The sequence below is a fragment of the Stenella coeruleoalba genome (assembly GCF_951394435.1).
Source record: "Stenella coeruleoalba genome assembly, chromosome: X".
In the NCBI taxonomy this organism is placed as follows: Eukaryota; Metazoa; Chordata; class Mammalia; order Artiodactyla; family Delphinidae; genus Stenella; species Stenella coeruleoalba.
The window spans coordinates 11,061,309-11,088,395 of record NC_137152.1 but is presented as its reverse complement, the minus strand read 5'-3'; the positions used below and the strand labels follow the sequence as shown (position 1 = coordinate 11,088,395).

General features: G+C 41.9%; 1 protein-coding gene across 3 annotated transcripts in view; it reads right to left on the bottom strand.

Moving 5' to 3' along the window:
* Nucleotides 1–27,087, bottom strand: part of OFD1 (OFD1 centriole and centriolar satellite protein) — a 71,554-nt gene that overhangs the window by 7,239 nt on the left and 37,228 nt on the right. For all 3 annotated transcript variants that reach the window (XM_079909870.1, XM_079909869.1, XM_079909871.1), the window contains exons 14-18: nucleotides 19,093–19,223; nucleotides 18,447–18,558; nucleotides 9,209–9,814; nucleotides 8,614–8,734; nucleotides 7,147–7,247 (exon numbers count right to left, since the gene is read on the bottom strand). In XM_079909870.1, the coding sequence (XP_079765996.1) occupies nucleotides 7,147–7,247; nucleotides 8,614–8,734; nucleotides 9,209–9,814; nucleotides 18,447–18,558; nucleotides 19,093–19,223 (1,071 nt within the window). The remainder of the gene's footprint in view (nucleotides 1–7,146; nucleotides 7,248–8,613; nucleotides 8,735–9,208; nucleotides 9,815–18,446; nucleotides 18,559–19,092; nucleotides 19,224–27,087) is intronic.

Below are 27,087 nucleotides of genomic sequence, written 5' to 3'. Positions count from 1 at the left end.
ATTAAGATTAAAAAAAACTTAAAACAAAGATTAATTAAAAGGGAACCCTCCCATAAGGCTATCAGCTAATTTTTCTAAAGAAATGCTGCAGGCCAGAAGTGAGTGGCAAAATATATTCAAAGTCTTGAAATGGGAAAATCTGTAACCTAGAATACTCTACCCAGCAAGATTATCATTTAGAAGAGGAGGAGAAATAAAGAATTTCTCAGACAAGCAAAAACAAAAAGAAAACAGCAATACTAAACCTATCTGAAAAGAAATATTGAAAGGTCTTCTCTAAATAGAAAAGAAACAAAAAGATACAGGAAGGACGAAATCACTACTGGAAAGTAAATCACTTAAATTAGCCAGTATATATAGATCAAAAAGAAAAAATCAAAAACCAATTTGTGAAAGCGACAATAAAACAAGGAACAGCAAAAGGATAAACATGAAGACGTAAAAAAAAAGGACATCAAAACCATAAAAGGTGGGGAAGGAAAGTAAGAAAATGTAGACTTTTTTAAGAATGTGTTTGGGCCTATATGACTATCAGTCTAAAACAAGCAGATACAGGAAGGGGTTCACATACTTGAAAAACAGGGCAACTGCAAGTCAAAAACATACAATAGATTCACAAAAACCAGAAAGAAAACACAAGCATAAAGGGAAATCCTCAAACCACAAAAAGGAACAAAGAAGAAACATAGAATCAATTGGAAAACAAGATTTAAAATGGCAATAAATACATATGTATCAATAAGTACCTTAAATGTCAATGGACTGAACGCTCCAATAAAAATACACAGGACTTCCCTGGTGGCGCAGTGGTTAAGACTCCGTGCTCCCAATGCAGGGGGCCCAGGTTCAATCCCTGGTCAGGGAACTAGATCCCACAGGCATGCTGCAACTAAGAAGCCCACCTGCCGCAACTAAGGAGCCAATGTGCTGCAACTAAGACCCAGCACTACCAAATAAATAAATTAATTAATTAAAAAAAACAACCACAGTGGCAGACTGGATTAAAAAACAAGAGCCTACAATATGCTGCCTACAAAGAGACCCACCTTAGCGCAAAGGACACACATAGATGGAGAGTGAGGGATGGAAAAAGATATCATGCAAACGGAAATGACAAGAATGCAGCAGTTGCAATACTCATAACAGACAAAATAGACTTTAAAACAAAGATCATAAAGAAACATAAAGAAGGACACTATATAATGGTAAAAGGATCAATACAAGAAGAGGCTTTTACACGCATCAACATATATGCACGTAATACAGGAGGCACCCAAATACATAAAACAAATACTAACAGACATAAAGGGAGAAACTGATGGGAATACAATAGTAGTAGGAGATTTTAACACACACTAACATCAATGGACAGATCTTCTGGACAAGATCAATAAGGCAACAGAGGTCCTAAATGATACAGTAGAGAGGTTAGAATTGATATTTTCAGGACATTATATCCAAGAAAAAGAACAGAATATGCATTCTTTTCAAGTGCACATGGACCATTCTCTAAGACTGACCACATACTAGGGCACAAAACTAACCTCAACAAATTTAAGCATACAGAAATTATTTCAAGCATCTTCTCTGACCACAACAGCATGAAACCAGAAATCAAGCACAGAAAAAGAAATGAGAAAAAAACGATTACACAGAGACTAAACAACATGTTACTAAAAAACCAATGGGTCAATGAGGAATTCAAAAAGAAAATTAGGGACTTGCCTGGTGGTCAAGTGGTTAAGACTCTGCATGCCCAATGCAGGGGGCCTGGGTTCGATCCCTGGTCAGGGAACTAGATCCCGTGTGCCGCAACTAAAGATCCCACATGCTGCAACAAAGATCCCACACATGGTGACAAAGATGCCACGTGCCACAACCAAGACTTGGCACAACCAAATAAATTAATAAACAAATTTTTTTTTAAAAAAAGAAAAATTAAAAATACCTTGAGACCAATGGCAATGAAAACACAACCATACAAAATCTATGGGACACAGCAAAAGCAGTTCTTAGAGGGAAGTGCATAGCGATACAGGCTTTCCTCAAAACAAACAAACAAACAAAATCTCAAATAACCTAATATGCCACCTCAAAGAATTAGAAAAAGAACAAACAAAACTGAAAGTCAGCGGAAGGAAGGAAATAATAAAGATCAGGGAGGAAATGAATAAAATAGAGATTTAAAAAACAATAGAAAAAAATCAGTAAAAACAAGAGCTGGTGCTTTGAAAGGGTAAACAAAATGAACAAACCTCTGGCCAGGCTCACCAAGAAGAGAAGAGAGACAATCCAAATAAACAAAATAAAAAAATGAAAAAGGAGAAATCTCAACTGATACTTCAGAAATACAAAAAACCGTAAGACAATACTATGAACAATTATATGCCACCAAATTCAACAATGTAGAAGAAACGGACAACTTTCTAGAAACATGCAGCCCACCAAAATGGAATCAAGAAGCAATAAATAATTTGAACAGACCGATCACTAGAAGTGAAATAGAATCCATAGTCAAAAAACTTCCTACAAACAGAAGTCCAGGACCAGATGGCTTCACACCCAAATTCTACCAAACATACAAAGATGAACTTACACTGATTCTTCTCAAACTCTTCCAAAAACTTGAGGAGGGAACACTCCCAGACATTCTATGAAGCCACCATCACCCTGACACCAGGGACAAACCAGACAAAGACACCACCAAGAAGGAAAATTACAGGCCAATATCTTTGATGCATGCAGATGCAAAAATCCTCAACAAACTATTAGCAAACCAAACCCAACAACACATAAAAAAGATCATACACCACGACCAAGTGGGATTCATCCCAACTTCACAAGGATGGTTCAACATATGCAAATCAATCAATGTGATACACCACATCAACAAAAGAAAAGACAAAAACCACATGGTCATCTCAATAGATGCAGAAAAAGCATCTGACAAAATTCAACATCCATTCATGATAAAAACTCTCACCAAAGTGGGTATAGAGGGAGCATCTCTCAACATAATAAAAGCTATCTATGACAAACCCACAGCCAATGTAATACCCAATGTAACACCCAAAAGCTGAAAGCCTTTCTGCTAAAATCTGGAACTCAAGGATGCCCACTCTCACCTCTTCTATTCAACATAGTACTGAAAGTTCTAGCCACAGCAATCAGACAAGACAAAGAAATAAAAGATATCCAAATTGGAAGGGAAGAGGTAAAATGGTCACTATATGCAGATGACATGACACGATATTCAATATATAGAACACCCTAAGGACTCCACACAAAAACTACTAGATCTAATAAATGAATTCAGCTAAGTAGCAGGAAACAAGATTAACATTTGGAAATCTGTTGCCTTTCTTTACACTAACAATGAAATAACAGAACGGGAATGTAAAAAAACAATACCTTTTAAAATAGCACCAGAACCCAAAAAACAAAAAAACCGAGGAATAAACATGACCAAGGAAGTGAAAGACTTATACACTGAGAACTATGAAACATAAATAAGGAAATTAAAGAGGATTCAAAGAAATAGGAAGATATCCCATGCTCTTGGATTGGAACAATGTTGTTAAAATGGCCATATTACCCAAAGCAACCTACAGCTTTAATGTGATCCCTATCAAATGACCCATGACATTTTTCACAGAACTAGAACAAATAATTCTAAAATTTACATTGAACCATAAAAGACCCAGAATTGCCAAAGCAATCCTGAGGCAAAAAAACAAGGCAGGAGGCATTTCCCTCCGAGACTTCAGACAGTACTACAAAGCTACAGTAATCAAAACAGCATAGTACTGGCACAAAAATAGACATATGGATCAATGAAACGGAACAGAGCCCAGAAACAAACCCATACACTTAGGGTCAATCTTCGACAAAGAAGGAAAGAATATACAATGGGAAAAAGACGGTCTCTTCAGCAAGTGGTGTTGGGAAAGTTGGACAGCTGCATGTAAATTAATGAATTTAGAACACACCATCTCACCATACACAAAAATAAACTCAAAATGAGTTAAAGATTTAAACATAAGACATGACACCATAAAAATCCTAGGAAAAATCCTAGGGAAAACATTTTCTGACATAAATTGTAACAATGTTTTTTAGGTCAGTCTCCCAAGGCAATAGAAATAAAAACAAAAATAAACAAATGAGACCTAATCAAACTTTTAAGCTTTTGCACATCAAAGGAAACCATAAACAAGATGAAAAGACAACCCTCAGAATGGGAGAAAATATTTGCAAGTGATGCGACTAACAAGGGCTTAATCTCCAAAATATACAAACAGCTCATACAACTCGACAACAAAAGAACAAACAACACAATCAAAAAATGGGCTGAAGACTTTAATGGACATTTCTCCAAGGAAGACATACAGATGGCCAGTAAAGAAAAGATGCTCTAGATGCAAAGATTCTTAACAAAACTTTAGCAAATTGAATGTGACAATATATAAAAAGGGTACAGTGTTGGGAAAAGAGCCAGGAAGCCTGGGTGCCTAAACTGAATGAGCCGGGAAAGTGAGCTGAAATCTGAGAAGTAAAGGGAACTAGATCAAGAGGGCCAGAGTGCATGTTCTAGATCACCTGACTTAATTGGTTTTATTTATTTATTTATTTTGGCCACAGCATGTGGGATCTTAGTTCCCCAACCAGGGATGGAACCTATGCCCCCTGCATTGGAAGCACAGACTCTTAACCACTGGACTGCCAGGGAAGTCCCATGCCTTAATTGGTTTTAATGGCCCTGAACTGAATGGGTAATACTAATGGTGATAATTTGAGACCCCTTTATAAGCAAAAAGGGAAGATGTGCGGGGACAGTGAATACCACAGAGAGAAATGGTAACCTCAGCATAAGGACCTGGACTTTTAATCTGAGTGGGATACTTGAGAAGCCAGTATAGGGTTTTGAGAAGAGGAGTGATATACCATTATTTGACTGTGTTTTAACACTCTATTTTGTTGAGAACATATTTTAGCAGAGTAAGGACAGAATCAGGTAGACCAAATAAATATGTAAATCAAAGTATTCTGTAAATTATAAGTTAAATATTAATGAATCACATATTGGGATAATTTATTAAAAAAAAGAAAAGATGCTCAACATCACTAATTATCAGAGAAATGCAAATCAAAACTACAATGAGGTACCATCTCACACCACTCAGAATGGCCATCGTTAAAAAGTCTACAAATAATAAATGCTGGAGATGGTGTGGAGAAAAGAGAACTCTCCTACACTGTTGGTGGGAATGTAAGTTGTTGCAGCCACTATGGAAAACAGTATAGCAGTTCCTTAGAAAACTAAACATAGAATTATCATATGGTCCAGCAATCCCACTCCTGGGCATATACCCAGACAAAACTCGAATCGAGAAAGATATATGCACCCCTATGTTCATAGCAGCACTATTCACAATAGCCAAGACAAGGAAACAACCTAAATGTCCATCGCCAGATGAATGGATAAAGAAGATGTGGTGCATATATACAATGGAATACCACTCAGCCATAACAAGGAACAAAATGATGCCATCTGCATCAACACAGACGGATCTAGAGATTATCATACTAAGTACATCAGAAAGAGAAAGACAAAGTCCATATGATATCACTTGAATGGGGAATCTAAAATATGGCACAAAGGAACCTATCTATGAAACAGGAACAGACTCACAGACATAGAGAACAGACTTGTGGTTGCCAAGGGGGAAGGGGGGAGGGAGAGGGATGGACTAGAAGTCTGGGGTTAGTAGATGCTAACTATTACATTTAGAATGAATAAACAACAAGGTCCTACTGTAGAGTACAGGAAACTATATCCAATCTCCTGGGATAAACCATAATGGAAAAGAATATTAAAAAAATGTATATATGCATATAATTGAGTCACTTTGCTGTACAGCAGAAATTAGCTCCACATTGTAAATCAACTATACTCCAATAAGAAAAAAAAAGACTTCCCGATATAACACAGGGAAGAGAGCCAATACTCCATAATAACTATAAACGGAGTATAACCTCTAAAAATTCTGAGCCACTATATTGTACATAGTAACTTCTATAATATTGTACATCAACTGTACTTCAATAAAAAAAGAATGCTACATAAACTAGTTACTATAGTATGTAATCTTAGGATTGATTTTTCTCACTAAGCTAATTCCGTGCAGATCCATGCAAACTGTTGCATGTATCAACAGTTTGTTTCACTAATTGCTGAGTGGTAGTTCACCGTATAGATTTGCCATCATCTGTTTAACCATTCACTAATTGAAGGATACCTGGGTTGTTTCAAGTTTCTGGCTATCATGAACAAAGCTTCTATAACCAAAAAAAAACCAAGACTTGCCAAGACGGAAAGAACCTCAGAGCTGGTTGACTCTACATCCTTATTTTAGACTGTTCTACCTCGGAGCCTCCTGCTTCAGTATAAGGCAGGGCCAAAGTCAGGACACCAGTTTCTAGACTCTTAAGCTGATTTTTTTTTTTTTTTTTTTTTTTGCGGTATGCGGGCCTCTCACTGTTGTGGCCTCTCCTGTTGCGGAGCACAGGCTCTGGACGCGCAGGCTCAGTGGCCATGGCTCACGGGCCCAGCCGCTCCGTGGCATGTGGGATCTTCCCGGACTGGGGCAGAACCTGTGTCCCCTGCATTGGCAGGCGGACTCTCAACCACTGCGCCACCAGGGAAGCCCTTAAGCTTATACTCTTTTACCTCCATTCTCTAACTAAGAAAGGGTTTTCTCAATCTGAGGCAATTGATGGAATCAGTATAATTCAAAAAAAAAATAACTTTTTCACATTCCATAAAAGAGGAAAAAAAAGCAAATTTTAAGAAGTCACTTATTTTAAACCTGAGGCAATCCTAAACTTCATAAATTAAGGATTCACTTATGGGCTTAGCTCCGACTTTGCAATTAGTTATCCTGAAATTTTTAAAAAATGGAACTCAGAACCTGAAAATCTTTCTGATACAAAAACGAGGCACTGTATCTGTATGTGTGGTTTTATCATAAAATGAGTGTCCTAATTTGTAACTGCTTTATTTTTTATAACAATGGGTATGTTTTGCCAAAACTAAACTTTCTACATTTTGAACTTATAAAAACAAGTATTAATATTTAAACTTACATTCAAAAGACGGTTCAAATTCCTCATGATCCTTAAAAGCTAGCTTGTCCAGATTTGAAAATTCACTTTTGTCTTGAAGTTCTGTTTCTCTTTGATAAAGACTGGATGGGAAGAATAAAATTCAAGAATGTGAAGCTTTAATAATATAAGACACAAGAGCACAGGGTGATGAAAAAGCCTTTTGTGACTCAAGAAAATGCTTTAGATAATTAATTTTTCGTGCACTCATAGAGAATAAGAGCTATGGTGCACTGGGCGCTCTCCACGCACCAGGCATCATTCCAAACAGTTAATATACTTTAACTCAGCCACTCCTCCAGACCACCTCATGCTGTGAGGTAGGTACTACCACTGTTAACAAAGAATAACGTTGCACTCTCAAGGCTGTTCCTAGAAGGAATTTTTTTTTTTAAAAAGAACTACAAAAAATTTTTGACAAGTTTTTGAAAAACTGTGCACACCTTTAGCATGAGCCAGCTAAAGATGCAACACACCACAGTGCCCTACCTCGGCCCATGTGTGTCCTGCCTCTCCTCTTGGCTTTAGCACAGAAGGAGTGATATAAAAAATATTACATACTTGAGGACCAGGACAGGCACATGTGGCAGTTTTCAACTCTGTACAGTAGAACTGCATCAACACATAGATGCCTAGGCCTGAGCCCAGAACAAAGGAGTCAGAATCTCCTGCCATGGGGACTGGGCACAGGCAGGAGTCCCCCATGTGACTCGAATCCCAGCCTGCCCCTCCCTCCCCCGAGCTTCTCAACACACCCACCGCATCCTGCTTCAGCCATCATATCCTAGGACCCACTACCACTTTCGAATTTATTTCAATGATTTACAAAGTGGAAACTTATTTGCTTATATTTAAATGCCTAAATATCTGTGACTTTTTAATGATGTATGAAACTATTTTAAGTTTACACTGAATTTATTTGCTTTTGCAGAGTCTGTACATCTGTTTTATCTTTATAAACCAAGTCTATTCATGGAACTATGCAAATGCTTATTAATACCATAGTACATATTCTTCTTTTTTTTTCTTGCGGTACACGGGCCTCTCACTGTTTTGGCCCCTCCCGTTGCGGAGCACAGGCTCCGGACGCGCAGGCTCAGCGGCCATGGCTCCACGGCATGTGGGCTCTTCCCGGACCGGGGCACGAACCCACGTCCCTTGCATCGGCAGGCAGACTCTCAACCACTGTGCCACCAGGGAAGCCCATCCATAGTATATATTCTATACATCAAGTTTAGCAAACGAGTAAAAATTACTCATTTGCTAAAAGGAGTCTTTTTCCCCCCAAGTAATGCAGATGATTCCCAAAGATCACACATCTCACAATCTGACTGCAAATTCTATACTGCCACGTAGTCTTTAATATCACCTAAAAGACCAAACACGCCATGACGGAGATCATAGGCAGCAACCAGCCTTGGCAGAGGCTGGGCAGAAGGCGGTACATACCCGGGCTTCTGCTCCGCAGGGCTGGAGAGTGAGTGCACAGAGAGGCTGTACCTGGACTCGGCAGGTGAAGGCTGTGGCGTTCTGTCGGGACAGGGGACAGTGGCCGGGGACTGGCCCAGACCTACAAGGCAGGAGGAACCAGGGTGAGCATGTTACAGATTGTGGGGAGAAGACAGCAGTGTGGTTTCTAAAGAATTCTATTACTTTGAAAATGAATTCTATCATCCTTGCAAACAGTGGAGTTGTGTAAATGATCCACAGAACTGACAATTCAGGCACCTGAATGAAACTGCAGCGGTAACAAGAAAACACATGAAAGTAACCGGCAGCCAAGGCAAAGCCAGTGCCAGTCTCTGAGCACCTTTCCGTGCCGAGCAATACACTGGCACTTGACGCTCTGTCCCACGGCCTCCCACAACAACTGCGACTCGGGGCAGACGCCATGGTTCCCCAGGAGCCCGCGGTTCAAAGGCAGGGCTCTCCTGGGCCCGGCTCCCACGACCTGCTGCTGCGCTCCTGCGGTCCTCATCCTGGGCCGATGAGGACCAACCCACCCACATCCAGAGCATCCCCAACCCCTGTGGCAGTAGCTTACCTTCCAGGTACATCTCACTATCAAGGCTTCTCCTTGCTTTGGGGACGGGAGTGGAGGAGAGGCGTCTGGAGGCCGTATCCTTGTGTGACCTTGAGGCTGTGCTGCCTGGCACGTCAGATACCTCACTCTCGTCCCCTCTATGCGCATTCAACAGAGGCTGCTGAGAGGCAACTCTGTTCTCTGCAAACACACACCTCTCAGGAGCACCTGCAGGGACGTTCTTGAGAGCTCTCAGCAGGTGCAGGGTGGGCAGGCTCCTGTTTGCCGATGGGCTCTTGGCGGGGCACCGACTGACCCTTTGATGGTAGTTTTGGAAAGCTTTTTCCAAGCGCTCGGCCTCTTGCTCCAGCTCTCTCACCCTTGCCATGGTATTGGCTACAAACTCAAGGTCGGAATCAGGGGAACTACTCTCCGTGCTGGCATTTGGGTAACTGGGGATCTGTGGTATAACTGGGCCCGCCATCAGTTCATCTTGTCTCAGAGGATTTTTCAAGAAATCCCCGCTTATGTCGTCATCACAAGGTCCCTCCTTGCCACTCATTAACCCACTGATGGAGTGATGTAACAAAGACTGCTTTGTGTTGCGGTACAGTTCATTCTCCAGAGCTACGGGTTACAAACAGACAGACAGTGTGAGACAGGAAGGGAAAAGGTGGAGAATCAAATTAAAATTTACTGAGAATTTCTTTTCTGAAAAATCAAAGTAATAAGGGCAAACTGGCACATTAAACAGTTTGTGGAGGGAGCAATCAAGATGGTGGAAGAGCAGGACATGGAGCTCACCTCCTCCCATAAATACATCAAAAATATATCTACATGTGTAATGATTCTCACAGAATATCTACGGAACGCTAGCAGAAGACCTCAGACATCTGAAAGAGCAAGAAAATCTCCATGCAACCAGGTAGGACAAAAGAAAAAAGAAAAAAAAGAAAGAAAGTGAGAAAGGAATCGGGACAGGACCTGCACCCTGGGAGGGAGCTGTTAAAGAGGCCAGGTTCCTGCACCCCAGGAAGTCCCTTCATCGGCATGGAGATCAGCGGGACAGACACAGAGCTTTGGAGGAGACCGCAGCAACCAGTCTGCAGCAGCTAGGATGGAGAGAGACCTGCACAAAAGGTCTGTGCCACCGCCCTGTACTCCCCAGCCTGAGATGCGCGTCTGCCAGTGTGGGCCGGGGCTGGGTGCTGAAGCTCACGCTTCAGAGATCAGACCCAGGGAGAGGACTGGGGTGGGCTGCGTGGAAACAGCCTGAAGGAGCTGAAGTCTGATGCAACCACACCTGAGGGTGTAGGCAGAGGAAGCCAGGTGCCACTGTTTGGGGGGTGAGCGAGGGGAGGGGAGGGGTGGGGCCCACCACTGCAGCCTTTTTCGCTGTGCACGCTCTAAGGCAGCAGGACACCACCTACAGGAGCTACAGGAGCAGTCTCCAGCTGCCACCACCACTGCCCTCCCAGACTCCAGGAGTGGTTGCAAGCCACCACAGCTGCCTTCCCAGGCCCCAGGAGCAGTTGCAAGCTGCCTCTGCTCCCACTGTGTGCTCCAGGGGTGCACGAGACCCCACCGCTGCCGAGAACTCCAGGACTGGGCAGCAGCTGCCGCGTCTGCACACCCCCTCGATCAAGGGGATAACGACCAGCACACGTTGAGGAAAGAGGCGACAGGCATCCATACTAAAAACGGCTCTCATGCCAAAAAATATGAAATCCACAGACGCTACACAGGGATGATGCCACATATAAATAGCCCTCTAAGACCACAGTAGATAACTGATTCTCCTAAACTCACAGAATAAGAGAAATATAAGTAAAATGAAGAAGCAGAGGAACCACTCCCAGTTAAAAGACCAAGAAAATTCCCCTAGAAGAACAAACAATGAAACAGATCTCTTCAGTTTATTAGACACCAATTTCAAAAAGGAGATGAGGAAAATACTGAAGGAATTAAGAAAGGATATCAACAAAAATGCAGAATACTGTAAAAAGGAACTAGAAACTATAAAGAGGAACCAAGAAAAATTAGAAAACTCATTTGCCGAGACGAAAACTGAACTAAAGGCAATGAATAGTAGAATGAATAATGCAAAAGAACAGGCAATTCCCTGGTGGTCCAGTGGTTAGGACTCTGCGCTTTCACTGCTGAGGGTGCAGGTTCAATCCCTGGTCAGGAAACTAAGATCCCGCAAGCTGTGCAGCATGGCCACAACAAAACAAATAATGCAGAAGAACGAATAAATCATCTGGAAGATAGAATAATGGAAATCACCCAATCAGGACAGCAGACAGAAAGCAAAATGAAAAAAAAATGAAACCAATATAAGAGAACTATGGGACAATATAAAGTGTGCCAATCTATGCATAATAGGGATTCCAGAAGTGGAAGAAAGAGAAAAGGGGATCGAAAATGTATTTGAAGAAACTATGGCTGAAAACTTCTCAAACCTCAAGAAGTAAACAGATATCCAAGTGCAGGAGGCACAGAGGGTCCCAAACAATGTAAACCCAAAGAGACCTATAGCAAGACATATTATAATAAAAATGGTAAAAGTTAAAGAGAAGATGCTAACAGCAGCAAGAGAAAAACAAGGAGTTAATTACAAGGGAACCCCCATAAAGCTATCAGCTGACTTCTTTACACAAACACTGCAGGCCAGAAGGGAGTGGCGAGGGATTGATTCAAAGTCCTGAAAGGGAAAAATCTGCAACCTAGGATAATCTACCCAGCAAAATTATCATTTAGAATACAAGGAGAGATTAAGAATTTCTCAGACAAGTGAAAACTAAAAGAATACAGCAACACTAAACCTATCCTAAAGGAAACATTGAAAGGTCTTCTCTAAATAGAAAAGAGGAAAAAGCAAATCGACTAAATAAGCCAGTACACAGATTAAAAAAGAATCAAAAAATTTCTGTGAAATGACGATAACCACAATGAACAGCAAAAGAATGAATATAAAGATGTAAAAGGGGACATCAAAATCTTAAAATGTGGGGGAGGAGATTAAGAAAACGTAGATTATTTTTTCATTTCCTAGAATGCGTTTCAGGCTATATGGCTACCAGTCTAAGGCAAGTAGATACAGAATGGGGTTAATATACTTGAAAACAGGGTAACCACAAATCAAAAACATACAACAGATTCACAAAAAAACAAAAACAAGAGAACGTAAGCATAATACAAAAGAAAATCATCAAACCACCCAAGGAAAAACAAAAACAAATGGACAAATATAGAATCAATGGGAAAACAAGGCTTAAAACCGCAATAAATACACATCTATCAATAATCATCTTAAGTGTAAACAGACTGAATGCTCCAATCAAAAGACACAAAGTGGCAGATTGGATTAAAAAGAAAACAAGAGCCTACAATAGGCTGACTACAAGAGACCCACTTTAGGGCAAAGGACACACATAGATTGAAAGTGAGGGTATGTAAAAAGATATTTCATTCAAACGGAAATGACAAGAAAGCAGGGGTTGCAATACTCACATCAGACAAAATAGACTTTAAAACAAAGGCCATAAAGAAAGATAAAGGAGGACACTATACAATGATAAAAGGATCAATACAAGAAGAGGATTTTACAGACATCAACATATATGCACCTAATACAGGAGGACCCAAATACATAAAACAAATACTAACAGACATAAGGGAGAAACTGACAAGAATAATAGTAGGAAACTTAAACATCCCACTCACATCAATGGATGGATCTTGTAGACAAAAAAAAAAAAAAAAAAAAATCAGTAAGGCAACACAGATACTAAACAACACTACAGTTAGACTTAACTGATAGTTTCAGAACACTACATGCAAAACAAAACAAAAAGAAAACCAGAATACACATGCTTCACAAGTGCACATGGAACATTCTCTACGATTGACCACATACTAGGGCACAAAAAAAGCCTCAACAAATTTAAGAGTACAGAGATTATCTCAAGCATCTTTTCTGACTACAGTGGCATGAAACTAGAAATCAACCACAGAAAAAGAAATGAGAAAAAACGATTACATGGAGACTAAACAACATGCTACTAAAAAAGCAACGGATCGGGCTTCCCTGGTGGCGCAGTGGTTGAGAGTCCGCCTGCCAATGCAGGGGACGCGGGTTCGTGCCCCGGTCTGGCAGGACCCCATGTGCTGTGGAGCGGCTGGGCCCATGAGCCATGGCCGCTGGGCCTGCGCGTCCGGAGCCTGTGCTCCGCAAACGGGAGAGGCCACAACAGTGAGAGGCCCACATACCACCAAAAAAAAAAAAAAAGCAATGGATCAGTGATGAAATCAAAGAGGAAATTAAAAAATACCTCGAGACAAATGACAATGAAAACAGAACCATAAAAAATCTATGGGACATAGCAAAAGCAGTTCTTAGAGGGAAGTTCATAGTGATACAGGCCTTCCTCAAAAAAAACAAAAAAACAAAAAAAATGAGAAAAGTGTCAAATAAAAAACCTAACCTACCACTTAAAAAAATTAGAAAAAGAAGAACAAACAAAACCTAAAGTCACCAGAAGGAAGGAATAATAAAGATGAGAGAGAAAATAGAGATTAAAAAAATAGAAAAGGCCAATAAAACCAAGAACTGGTTCTATGAAAGGGTAAACAAGATTGACAAACCTCTGGCCAGGCTCACCAAGAAGACAGAGAACCCAACGAAACAAAATAAAGAAAGGAAAAAGGAGATATAACGACCAATACCACAGAAATACAAAAAACCCTAAGGGAATACTATGAACAATTATATGCTAACAAATTTGACAACCTAGAAGAACTGGACAACTTTCTAGAAACATATAGCCCACCAAAATGGAATCAAGAAGAAATAAAGAATTTCAACAGACGGATATTAGAAGTGAAATAGAATCTGTAGTCAACAAACTCCCTGCAAACAGAAGTCCAGGACCAGATGGCTTCACACCCAAATTCTACCAAACATACAAAAAAGAACTTATACTGATCCTTCTCAGACTCTTCCAAAAATTTGAGGAGGAGGAAACACTCCCAAACACATTCTATGAAGCCACCATCACCCTGATACCAAAACCAGACAAAGACACCGCCAAAAAAGAAAACTTCAGGCCAATATCTCTGATGACTATAGATTCAAAAATCCTCAACAAACTATTAGCAAACCGAATCCAACAACACATACAAAGATCATACACCACGACCAAGTGGGATTCATCCCAACTTCACAAGGATGGTTCAACATATGCAAATCAATCAATGTGATATACCATATCAACAAAAGAAAAGACAAAAACCACATGGTCATCTCAATAGATGCAGAAAAAGCATCTGACAAAACTCAACATCCATTCATGATAAAAACTCTCACCAAAGTGGGTATAGAGGGAGCATGTCTCAACATAATAAAAGCTACTTATGACAAACCCACAGCCAATGTAATACTCAACAGTGAAAAGCTGAAAGCCTTCCTGCTAAAATCTGGAACAACTCAAGGATGCCCACCCTCACCCCTTCTATTCAACATAGTACTGAAAGTCCTAGCCACAGCAATCAGACAAGACAAAGAAATAAAAGGTATCCAAATTGAAAGGGAAGAGGTAAAATGGTCACTATATGCAGGTGACATGATACCATATACAGAAAACCCTAAAGACGCCACACAAAAACTACCAGAACTGATAAACGAATTCAGCAAGGTAGCAGGATACAAGATTAACATACAGAAATCTGTTGCATTTCTTTACACTAACAAAGAAATAACAGAAGGGAATGTAAAAAAACAATACCTTTCAAAATCACACCTCAAAAAATAAAATACTTAGGAATGAACCTGACCAAGGAGGTGGAAGACTTATACGCTGAGAATTATGAAACATTAGTAAAGGAAACTGAAGATGACTCAAAGAAATAGAAATGATAGCCCATGCTCTTGGATTGGAAGAATGTTGTTAAAATGGCCATACTACCCAAAGCAATCTACAGATTTAATGCGATCCCTATCAAACGACCCATGACATTTTTCACAGAACTAGAACAAATAATCCTAAAATTTATACAGAACCATAAAAGACCCAGAATTGCCAAAGCAATCCTAAGGCAAAAACACAAAGCAGGAGGCATTACCCTCCCAGACTTCAGACAATACTACAAAGCTACAGTAATCAAAACGGCATGGTATTTGGACAAAAACAGACATATGGATCAATGGAACAGAATAAAGAGCCCAGAAATAAACTCACAAACCTATGGTCAATTAATCTTCAACAAAAAAGGCAAGAATATACTTATACAATGGAAAAAGGACAGACTCTTCAGCAAGTGGTGTTGGGAAAGTTGGACAGCTACATATAAATCAATGAAGTCAGAACACACCCTCTCACGATACACAAAAATAAACTCAAAATGGCTTAAAGACTTAAACATAAGACATGACACCATAAAATATGTAGAAGAGAACACAGGCAAACCATTCTCTGACATAAATCGTACCAATGTTTTCTTAGGTCAGTCTCCCAAGGCAATAGAAATAAAAGCAAAAATAAACAAACAGAACCTAATCAAACTTACAAGCTTCTGCACAGCAAAGGAAACCATGAAACAAAAGCCAACCCACAGAATGGGAGAAAATATTTGATAATGATGTGACCAACAAGGGCTTAATTTCCAAAATATACACAGAGCTCATACAGTTCAACAACAAAAAAACAAACAACGGAATCAAAAAATTGTCAGAAGACCTATGTAGACATTTTTCCAAAGAAGAAATACAAATGGCCAATAGGCACATGAAAAGACACTCAACATCTCTAATCATTAGAGAAATTCAAATCAAAACTACAATGAGGTACCACCACACACCAGTCAGAATAGCCATCATTAAAAAATCTACAAATAACAAATGCTGGAGAGGGTGTGGAGAAAAGGGAACCCTCCTACACTGTTGGTGGGAATGTATATTGGTACAGCCATTATGGAAAACAGTATGGAGGTTCCTCAGTAAAGTAAAAATAGAATTACCATATGATCCAGCAATCCCACTCCTGGGCACGTATACAGACAAAACTCTAATCCAAAAAGATATATGCACCCATAAGTTCATAGCAGCACTATTTACAAGAACTAAGACATGGAAACCTAAATGTCCATCAACAGATGGATGGATAAAGAAGATGTGGTACACACACACACACACACACACACACACACACACACACACAATGGAATATCACTCAGCTGTAAAAAAAAAAAGAAGACAATAATGCCACTTGCAGCAACATGGATGCAACCAGAGAATATCACACCAAGTGAAGTAAGTCAGAAAGAGAAAACAAATACCATGTGATACCACATGTGGAATCTAAGATGTGTTCAATTGTGTCACATTTACGAAACAGAAAGACTCATGGACAAAGAGAACAGACTTGTGGTTGCCAAGAGGGAGGGGGTTGGGGGAGGGATGGAATGGGAGGTTGGGGTTAGCAGATGTAAGCTATTATATATAGAATGGATAAACAACAAGGTCCTACTGTATAGCACAGGAAACTATATTCAGTATCCTATGATAAACCATAATGGAAAATAGTATCAAAAAGAATATATATATACGTGTAACTGAATCAGTCTGCTGTACAGCAGAAATTAACATTGTTAATCAACTATACTTCAATAAATAAAAATAAAAAAATAAAATAGTTTGTGAAAGCACGGTCATAACAGTAATTATTAACATTTACTTGAGAGCTCATGTGTACCAGCTACTGCTTCATATGCCTTCATTCGTAACGCATGTTATTATTTCACAATCCATTATGCACGACCTTGAAATCTAAAAGCTTTGAGAACTGAAAAGGTATTTACAATGTATTAGGGGACAAAGCCTAACCAGACTTGAACTCATGTGGTTGAAAAATCTGACCTGAGCTGATATAAACCCACTTATAATCTTTAATTATTTCACCCAGCATGAATGTTCACACATTTGACTTCAAAATAATGAACGCGTCGCACTACAGGATGCCGCCCCCGAACTCCCAGGGCTGCGGCAAAATCCACTGCATACGGCCTGAGTCTCAGATAAGGAGGACATGCGGTCAGGACACCACTGTGGGCCCAGAACTCTCACGGCTCCCATGCCACAGATGGGGGACTGCGGCTGAATCCCCCAGTTAGCGAGGCATCGAGCCACTGCGCTGGCCTAATGCAAAGCCAGTAAATGTGATCACTCCTCTCCTGCAAAGCCACCTTGATGATGCCACGGGACAGATGCTTGTGATGCCCATGTTCCAGAAGCTTCCAACCTCATTAAACTATTTCTAACGACAGGAGCTTGGTACAGGCTTCAGCTGTGGGCAGTTTGGCAAAGGCAGAATTGTGGAGAGAAAATGAGGAACGGGAAAGAGTAGAGATGAGTAAAGAGACCACAATAAAAGTGGCGTGGGGAGAAGGGACCAAGGGCCTAAGTGGGAAGAAGGAACTGAAGAAGGCTCAAAATCACGAACACTCAGGAACTTCCACTGAGCTTGGAAGCAGCTAAAGGAAGTGTCTAAGCCTCGGAACACTTGTTATGAAGGAGGAGGGGCAGATGTCACGCATCCACAGGAAGACATAGTAATCAGATGGTAGCACTGGCCATCTCCCCAGTGTTTCATATGCCCCAGGCACTGTACTGGAGCCAATCACCTTTCCCCTTCGTCCTCCATGGAACAGAAGGTATTATTATCCTCATTACAAAGGGGGCAACTGAGGCCCAAGGAAGTTAAAAGCAACATGTCCAAGGCCAAACAACTAACTTCAAAATTGGGGTACAAAACAAATTTTCTGATTCCAGCGGCAGCCCTCTTTTTGCCAGGGCACTCTGCTTCTCCCACAGGTATATACACCTGTCAAGGAGTATATAAAACCACTGAAGAGTAGACTGCTCTTATTATCAGGGTAGCAAATAAAACAGGAAAACCTAGGTCCAGGAAGAATTTGGGGGCCTCTGCATCACTACCACACCTTTCCTATCTGGGGCATGAGGCTCCCCCAAGCATGGGGCACCTGTGAAAGCAAGTCACTTCAGCTGATGACCTGGCTGGTATCCGTGAAATGGACAGGGAGTTTGACTTCTAAGATGGCCCATGGCTCTATGGCTTTACCTCTACTATGAGAATTACTGAAAATTCAATGAGTAACAATTATTACATTTCCACAAATGTCAGAAGTTTTACACACACACACACACACACACACACACACACAGGTTAAAAATGTCTCTAACCTATCTGAGTTTGTTTCAGTTGCAATTTTAAATCGGTAACCTGCACAGTTAACCTCTTGACAGAAGCATCGTATTCTAATATCCGGGCCTTCAGCTGGGCACAGTGCTCAATCTGCAGAGAATTAGAGAAGAAAAAAAAATCAACATAAAACAAATCACAGCTCACTTCAAAGGGAACAATTCTCTCATTGGGCTTATTCCCTCTTTTTGTTTTGCCAATTCTGAGCAGCTTTATACCCGTAAACCACAGGGTCCCTTTAAAATGACGACCGATGATGCAAGTTTCCATTTCTTCTTACATGCACGTCAGAGCAGCTACTCCAGGGCATGGGAAGACACCAGAGAGAGGGCAGCAGTATTTCCAAGTCACAGGGTGAGCATCGAGACACTTCCACTGTGGGCACCATCAGGACTTGGAAAATTTTGTGTGTGAGTTTGCTTGCCTCTGGATTTTGTGACTATTATGAATATAGAGTCACATGACCACTGGACAGTTTCTCTCAGAGGAGAAAGGACACCCTTTAGCACCTTAAGGGATATCTGATGTTAAAATAAATCCCACTCACACCAGTGTGGCATGTGCCAAGTTCACACGTCTATGCAGTGGACTGGCCTGATCCCTGGGTGCTCAAGGAGAAATACTCACTTCACTTTGTAGTTGTTGTTGCAGAGCTTGTTTCTGGGTTGCAAACTCCTTATGCTCCGAGGTGATAGCATTTTCTGCTTTCTGTAATTCTTTCTGAAAAATCAGCAGTTTAGGAGATGGCTGAGCTATGCCTAAGAAAGTAGAAGAGCCTGGTCGTTACCAACCTGAAGTGTTTTCATTTCGCTTGACTTTTTTTTTTTTTTTTTGCGGTACGCGGGCCTCTCACTGCTGTGGCCTTTCCCGTTGTGGAGCACAGACTCCGCATGCGCAGGCTCAGCGGCCATGGCTCACGGGCCCAGCCGCTCCGCGGCATGTGGGATCTTCCTGGACCGGGGCACGAACCCGTGTCCCCTGCATCGGCAGGCGGACTCTCAACCACTGCGCCATCAGGGAAGCCCTTGACTTTTTTTTTTTTATTTAAGTTTAGTTAATTTACAATGTTGTGCTAGTTCCAAGTGTACACCAAAGTGACTAAGTTATACATATACATAATATATATATATTTTTTTTCGTTTTTTGCGGTACGGGGGCCTCTCACTGTTGTGGCCTCTCCCGTTGCGGAGCACAGGCTCCAGACGCGCAGGCCCAGCGGCCACGGCTCACGGGCCCAACCGCTCCGCGGCATGTGGGACCCTCCCGGACCGGGTCACGAACCCGCGTCCCCTGCATCAGCAGGTGGACCCTCAACCACTGCGCCACCAGGGAAGCCCTATATATTCTTTTTCAGATCCTTTTTCATTATAGGTTATCACAAGATATTGAGTATTCTTTCCTGTGGTATACAGTAGTCCTTATTGTTTACCTATTTTTTTTTAAATTGGGGTACAGCTGCTTTACAATGTTGTATTAGTTTCTGCTGTACAACAAAGTGAGTCAGTTATACATATACCCACTCTGTTTTAGATTTCCTTCCCATTTAGGTCACTACAGAGCACTGAGTTCCCTGTGCTATACAGTCAGTTCTCATTAGTTACCTATTTTATACATAGTAGTGTATATATGTCAATCCCAATCTCCCAATTCATCCCACACCCCCTTTCCCCCTTGGTAATCATAAGTTTGTTTTCTACATCTGTGTCTCTATTTCTGCTTTGCAAATAAGGTCACATCTGTACCATTTTTCTAGATTTCACATAAGCAATATTATATGTCTTTCTCTTTCTGACTTCCGTCGCTTGACTTTTAAAAGCAGCCAAACAAGTTTCGAATTGTTCTTCTTTTTTTTGTATGCATACAATATTGTATTAATTCTATCAAATGGACTACAGGCAATTCTGACTCACAAATTTCAAAACAAAATAATTTAATGCACATAAATGCAAATTTTACTATTCTCACATCCTTCTCCATGTAATACAATTCTTTCAAATCCTCAAATTAAGTTGAAAGCCCGCCTCTTCTCCCTACAGAGGCAGATAAGGAGTGCTCTACTAAAACCTGTCAATGACTGCCCTGAGGTCCAATTCGATCTGTGCATCTGTCAGGGGCTCTCAGGGTCCAGGCAGAAAACAGACGGCATGCCCAATTCAGGTCATCGGAGAACCCTTCAATACAGACTGACTTAGGCTGGGTCCGTAGCCACAAAGGATGGCATAGTTCCCTAGGCTACTAGCAGAGCCATGCTGTTTGTAGCCCTTGGGCCTAGAGGGCCGGGGAGGCAGGAACTCCCAGAACTGGAGAGAGCGAGCTGCTGCAGAATGCTAGAGAGGCCATCCCACAAACACTCGGACCTTGCATGGCTGAAAGGCGCAGGGCCAGCCCAGGGACGCTGTATATGGAGGTGGCAGGAGGGCAAACAACCTTGACCTCTCTCCTCCCTCCCTCCCAGTGCTTGCGGGCACTCCGCACACCTGACCAGCAGTCAGAGGGCAAGGGAAGCCCGGTACCATCTGGAGGGGCAAATTCGGACAGTTTTAAAATGTTTCTTCAGGACTGGCGGGAGAGACAAGATGGTGGAGTAAAAGGACTTCAGCTCACCTCCCCTTATGAAAACACCAAAATCACAACTAATTGCTAAACAACCACTGACAAAAAAGACTTGAACCTTCCAAAAAAGATATTCTACATCCAAAGACCAAGAAGAAGCCACAGTGAGACATTAGGAAGTTCACTTTTGCATTATGATCAAATCCCATACCTTCCAGGTGGGCGATCCACAAACTGGAAAGTAATTCTATCACAGAGGTTCTCCCATATGAGTGAGTCTGGAGCCCAACGTCAGGCTCCCCAGCCTGGGGGCCTGGCATCAGGAGGAGGAGCCCCCAGAGCATTTGGCTTTGAAGGCCAGCAGGGCTCGAGTGCAGGAGCTCCTCAGGACTGAGGAAAACAGATGGCCGTCTTGGAGGCCGCACACAAGGTTTCATGTGCACTGGGACCCAGGGCAAAGCACTGACTTCGTAAGAGCCTGGGCCAGACCTACCTGCGGGTACTGTAGGGTCTCTGGCAGAGTCGGGGGTCGGCTGTGGCTCACCGTGGGGCCCAAAGGAAAACTCTTGGGTGTGAGCTCTCCCGGGGGTGGGGGTGGGGGGGGTGTCTCCATTTTGGCACCAATGATCAGCCCCACCCAACAGCCTGCAGGCTCCAGTCCTGGGACGCCTCAGGCCAAACAATGAACAGGGTAGGAACACAGCCCCACCCATCAGGAGACAGGCTGTCTAAAGTTGTCCTGAGCCAAGAGCCACCTATAAACATACCCCTTGACATGGCCCTGCCCACCAGGGGGACATGACACAGCTCCACCCACCAGTGTGCAGGCACCAGTTCCTCCCACCAGAAAGCCTGCACAAGCCCCTGGACCAACCTCACCCACCAGGGGACAGACACCGGAACCAAGAAGAATTATAATCCTACGGTCTGAGGAATGGAGACCACAAAAACACAGCAAGTGAGACAATACCAGACAGTGGAGAAATATCTTCCAGACTAAGGAACAAGATAAAACCCCAGAAGAACAACTAAGTGAAGCGGAGATACACAACCTACCTGAAAAAGATTTCAGAGTAATGATAGTAAAGATGACCCAAGACCAAGAAGAAAAACAATGGAGACACAGACCAAGAGGATACAAGAAATGTTTAATAAAGAGTTAGAAGCCTTAATGAACAGAGATAAACAATACAATAACTGAAATGAAAAACACACTAGAAGGAATCAATAGCAGAATAAATGGGGCAGTAGAACGAGTAAGTGAGCTGGAAAACAAATTGGTGGAAATCACTGCCGAGGAACAGAATAAAGACAGAAGAATGAAAAGAAATGAGGCCAGTCTAAGAGACTTCTAGGACAACATTAAATCCACAACATTGGCATTAAAGGGGTCCCAGAAGGAAAGGAGAGAGAAAGGGGCTGAGAAAATATTTGAAGAGTTAACAGCCAAAAGGTTCCCTAACATGGGAAAGGAAACACTCAAGTCCAGGAGGCTCAGAGAGCACCATACAGGATAAACCCAAGGAGGAACACGCCAAGACACATATTAATGAAACTGACCAAAAAATTAAGACAAAGATAAAATATTACAAAGAACAGAGAAAAGAAACAAATAACATACAAGGAAATTCCCATAAGGTTATCAACTGATTTTTCAGCAGAAACTCTGCAGGCCAGAAGGAAATGGCAAGATATATTTAAAGTGATGAAGGAGAAAAACCTACAACCAAGAATACTCTACCCAGCAAGGCTCTCATTCAGATTCAATGGAGAAATCAAAAGCTTTACAGACAAGCAAAAGCTAAGAGAATTCAGCATCACCAAACCAGCTTTTACAACAAATCCTAAAGGAACTTCTCTAGGCAGAAAAGGCCACAACTAGAATCCAGAAAATTATGAATGGGAAAGCTCATCGGTAAAGGCAAACATAAAACAAAGGTAGGAAATCACCCCCACACAAATATGTTATCAAAACCAGCAATCATGGGAAGAGGAGAATACAAATGCAGGATATTGGAAATGCACTGGAAATTAAGAGACCAGCAACTTAAAGCAATCTTGTACATATACAGACTGCTATATCAAAACCTCATGGGAACCACAAACCAAAGATGTACAATAGATACACATAGAAAAAAGAACAAGCAATCCAAACACAACACTAAAGACAGACATCAAGTCACAAGAGAACAAAAGAGGAAGGGAAGAAAAAAGACCTTCAAAAACAAAGCCAAAACAATTAACAAAACGTCAGTAAGTACATATCAGTAATTACCTTAAATGTAAATGGATTAAATGCTCCAACCAAAAGATAGACCGGCTGAATGGATACAAACACAAGACCTGTATATATGCTGTCTACAAGAACCCCACTTCAGATCTAGGGACACATACAGACTGAAAGTGAGGGGATGGTAAAATGTATTCCATGCAAATGGAAATCAAAAGAAAGCTGGAGTAGCAATAGTCATATCAGACAATATAGACTGTAAAATAAAGACTATTACAAGAGACAAAAAAGGACAGTACATAATGATCAAGGGATCAATCCAAGAAGAAGATATAACAATTTTAAGTATTTATGCACCCAACACAGGAGCAATATAGAAGGCAAATGCTCACAGCCATAAAAGGAGAAATCGACAGTAACACAGTAATAGTGGGGGACTTTAACACCCCACTTTCATCAATGGACGGATCATACAGGCAGAAGATCAATAAGGAAACACAGGCCTTATGTGACACATGAGACCAGATGGATTTAACTGATATTTATAGAACGTTCCATCTGAAAGCAGCAGAGTACACATTTTTCTCAAGTGCACATGGAACATTCTCCAGGATAGACCACATGCTTGGTCACAAAGCAAGCCTCAGTAAATTTAAGAAAAGTGAAATCATATCAAGCATCTTCTCCTACCACAACACTATGAGATTAAAAATCGACTACAACAAAACAACGAAAAAACACAAACACATGGAGGCTAAACAATATGTTACTAAACAACCAATGGATCACTGAAGAAATCAAAGAGGAAATCAAAAAATACCTAGAGACAAATGAAAATGAAAACATGACAATCCAAAAGTTATGAGATGCAACAAAAGGAGTTCTAAGAGGGAAGTTTATAGCAATACAATCTTACCTCAAGAAACAAGAAAAATCTCAAACAACCTAAGGTTACTTACACCTAGAGCCACTAGAGAAAGAACAAACAAAACACAAAGTTAGTAGAAGGAAAGAAATCATAAAGATGAGAGCAGAAATAAATGAAAGAGAGATGAAGGAAACAATAGAAGAGATCAATGAAACTAAAGGACGGTTCTTTGAAAAGATAAAGAAAATTGATAAACTTTTAGCCAGACTCATCAAGAAAAAAAGGGAGGGCTCAAATCAATAAAATTAGAAACAAAAAAGAAGTTACAACTGACACCACAGAAATACAAAGGATCATAAGAGACTACTACAACCAACTATCTACCAATAAAATGGACAACTAGAATAAATAGACAAATTCTTAGAAAGGTGAAATCTTCCAAGACTGAACCAGGAAGAAATAGAAAGTAAGAACAGACCAATCACAAGTATTGAAATTGAAACTGTGATTAAAAGACTTCCAAGAGCATAACCATCCCAAACTTCAGACAATACTACAAAGCTACAGTAATCAAAACAGCATGGCATTGGCACAAAAACAAACATATGGATCAATGGAACAGAACAGAGAGCCCCAAAATAAACCCACACACCTATGGTCAATTAATCTTCGACAGAGGAGGCAAGAATATACAACGGAAAAAAGACAGACTCTTCAGCAACTGGTGTTGGGGAAGTTGGACAGCTGCATGTAAATCAATGAAGTTACAACACGACCTCTCACCATACACAAAAATAAACTCAAAATGGCTTAAAGACTTAAACATAGGCTATGACACCATAAAATGTCTAGAAGACAACAGGGGCAAAACATTCTGACATAAATCGTACCAACGTTTTCTTAGGTCTCCCAAGGCAATAGAAATAAAAGCAAAAATAAACAAATGGGACCTAATCAAACTTACAAGCTTCTGCACAGCAAAGGAAACTGTAAACAAAACGAAAAGACAACGTACAGAATGGGAGAAAATATTTGCAAATGATGCGACTGTCAAGGGCTTAATTTCCAAAATATACAAACAGCTCACACAGCTCGACAACAAAAGAACAAACAATGGAACCGAAAAATTGGCAGAAGACTGAAGTAGACATTTCTCCAAAAAATAAATAGAGGGGGCCAATAGGCACATGAAAAGATGCTCAATATGGCTGACTATTAGAGAAATGCAAATCAAAACCACAATGAGGTACCATCGCACAGTGGTCAGAATGGCCATTATTAAAAAGTCTACAAATGACAAATTGCTGGAGAGGATGTGGAGAAAACGGAACCCTCCTACACTGTTGGTGGGAATGTAAGTCGGTGCAGCCACTGTGGAAAACAGTATGGAGGTTTCTCAGAAAACTAAAAATAGAATTACCATATGATCCAGCAATCCCACTCCTGGGCATATATCTGGAGAAAACTCTAATTAAAAAAGATACACGCACCCTTATGTTCATAGCAGCACTATTCACAATAGCCAAGACATGGAAACAACCTAAATATCCATCAAGAGATGAATGGATAAGAGATGATGTGGTACATATATACAATGGAATATTACTCAGCCATGAAAAAGAACGAAATAATGCCATTTGCAACAACACAGATGCAACTAGAGATTATCATACTAAGTGAAGTAAGTCTGAAAGAGAAAAACAAATACCATATGATATCACTTATATGTGCAATATAAAATATGACATGTAAAGCAACTATACTCCAATAAAAATTTTGTTTGTTTGTTTTTGCGGTACGCGGGCCTCTCACTGTTGTGGCCTCTCCCGTTGTGGAACACAGGCTCCGGACGTGCAGGCTCCAGACGCACAGGCTCAGCGGCCATGGCTCACGGGCCCAGCCGCTCCACGGCATGTGGGATCTTCCTGGACTGGGGCACGAACCCATGTCCCCTGCATCGGCAGGCAGACTCTCAACCACTGCACCACCAGGGAAGCCCAAAAATTAATTTAAAAAACTAAAATAGGGGAAGGCGGAAGATGGCGGAAGAGTAAGACGCGGAGATCACCTTCCTCCCCACAGATACACCAGAAATACAACTACACGTGGAACAACTCCTACAGAACACCTACTGAAGGCTGGCAGAAGACCTCAGACCTCCCAAAAGGCAAGAAACTCCCCACGTACCTGGGTAGGGCAAAAGAAAAAACAGAGACAAAAGAATAGGGACGGCACCTGCACCAGTGGGAGGGAGCTGTGAAGGAGGAAAAGTTTCCACACTCTAGGAAGCCCCTTCGCGGGCGGAGACTGAGGGAGGCGGAGGGGGGAGCTTCGAAGCTGCGGAGGAGTGCACAGCAACGGGTGCGGAGGGCAAAGCGGGGAGATTCCCGCACAGAGGATCGGTGCCGACCGGCACTCACCAGCCCGAGAGGCTTGTCTGCTCACCCGCCGGGGCGGGCGGGGCTGCGAGCTGAGGCCGGAGCGCAGGGAGAGGACTGGGGTTGGCGGCTTGAACATAGCCTGAAGGGGTTAGTGCACCAGAGCTAGCCGGGAGGGAGTCCGGGGAAAAGCCTGCACCTGCAGAAGAGGCAGGAGACTTTTCCTTCCCTCTTTGTTTTCTGGGGCGTGAGGAGAGGGGTTTAAGAACGCTGCTTAAAGGAACTCCAGAGACGGGCGCGAGCCGCGGCTAAAAGCGCGAACCCCAGAGACGGGCGCGAGCCGCGGCTGAAAGCGCGGACCCCAGAGACGGGCGCGAGCCGCGGCTGAAAGCGCGGAATCCAGAGACGGGCGCGAGCCGCGGCTGAAAGCGCGGAATCCAGAGGCGGGCGCGAGCCGCGGCTGAAAGCGCGGAATCCAGAGACGGGCGCGAGCCGCGGCTGAAAGCGCGGAATCCAGAGACGGGCGCGAGCCGCGGCTGAAAGCGCGGAATCCAGAGACGGGCGCAAGCCGCGGCTAAAAGCGCGGACCCCAG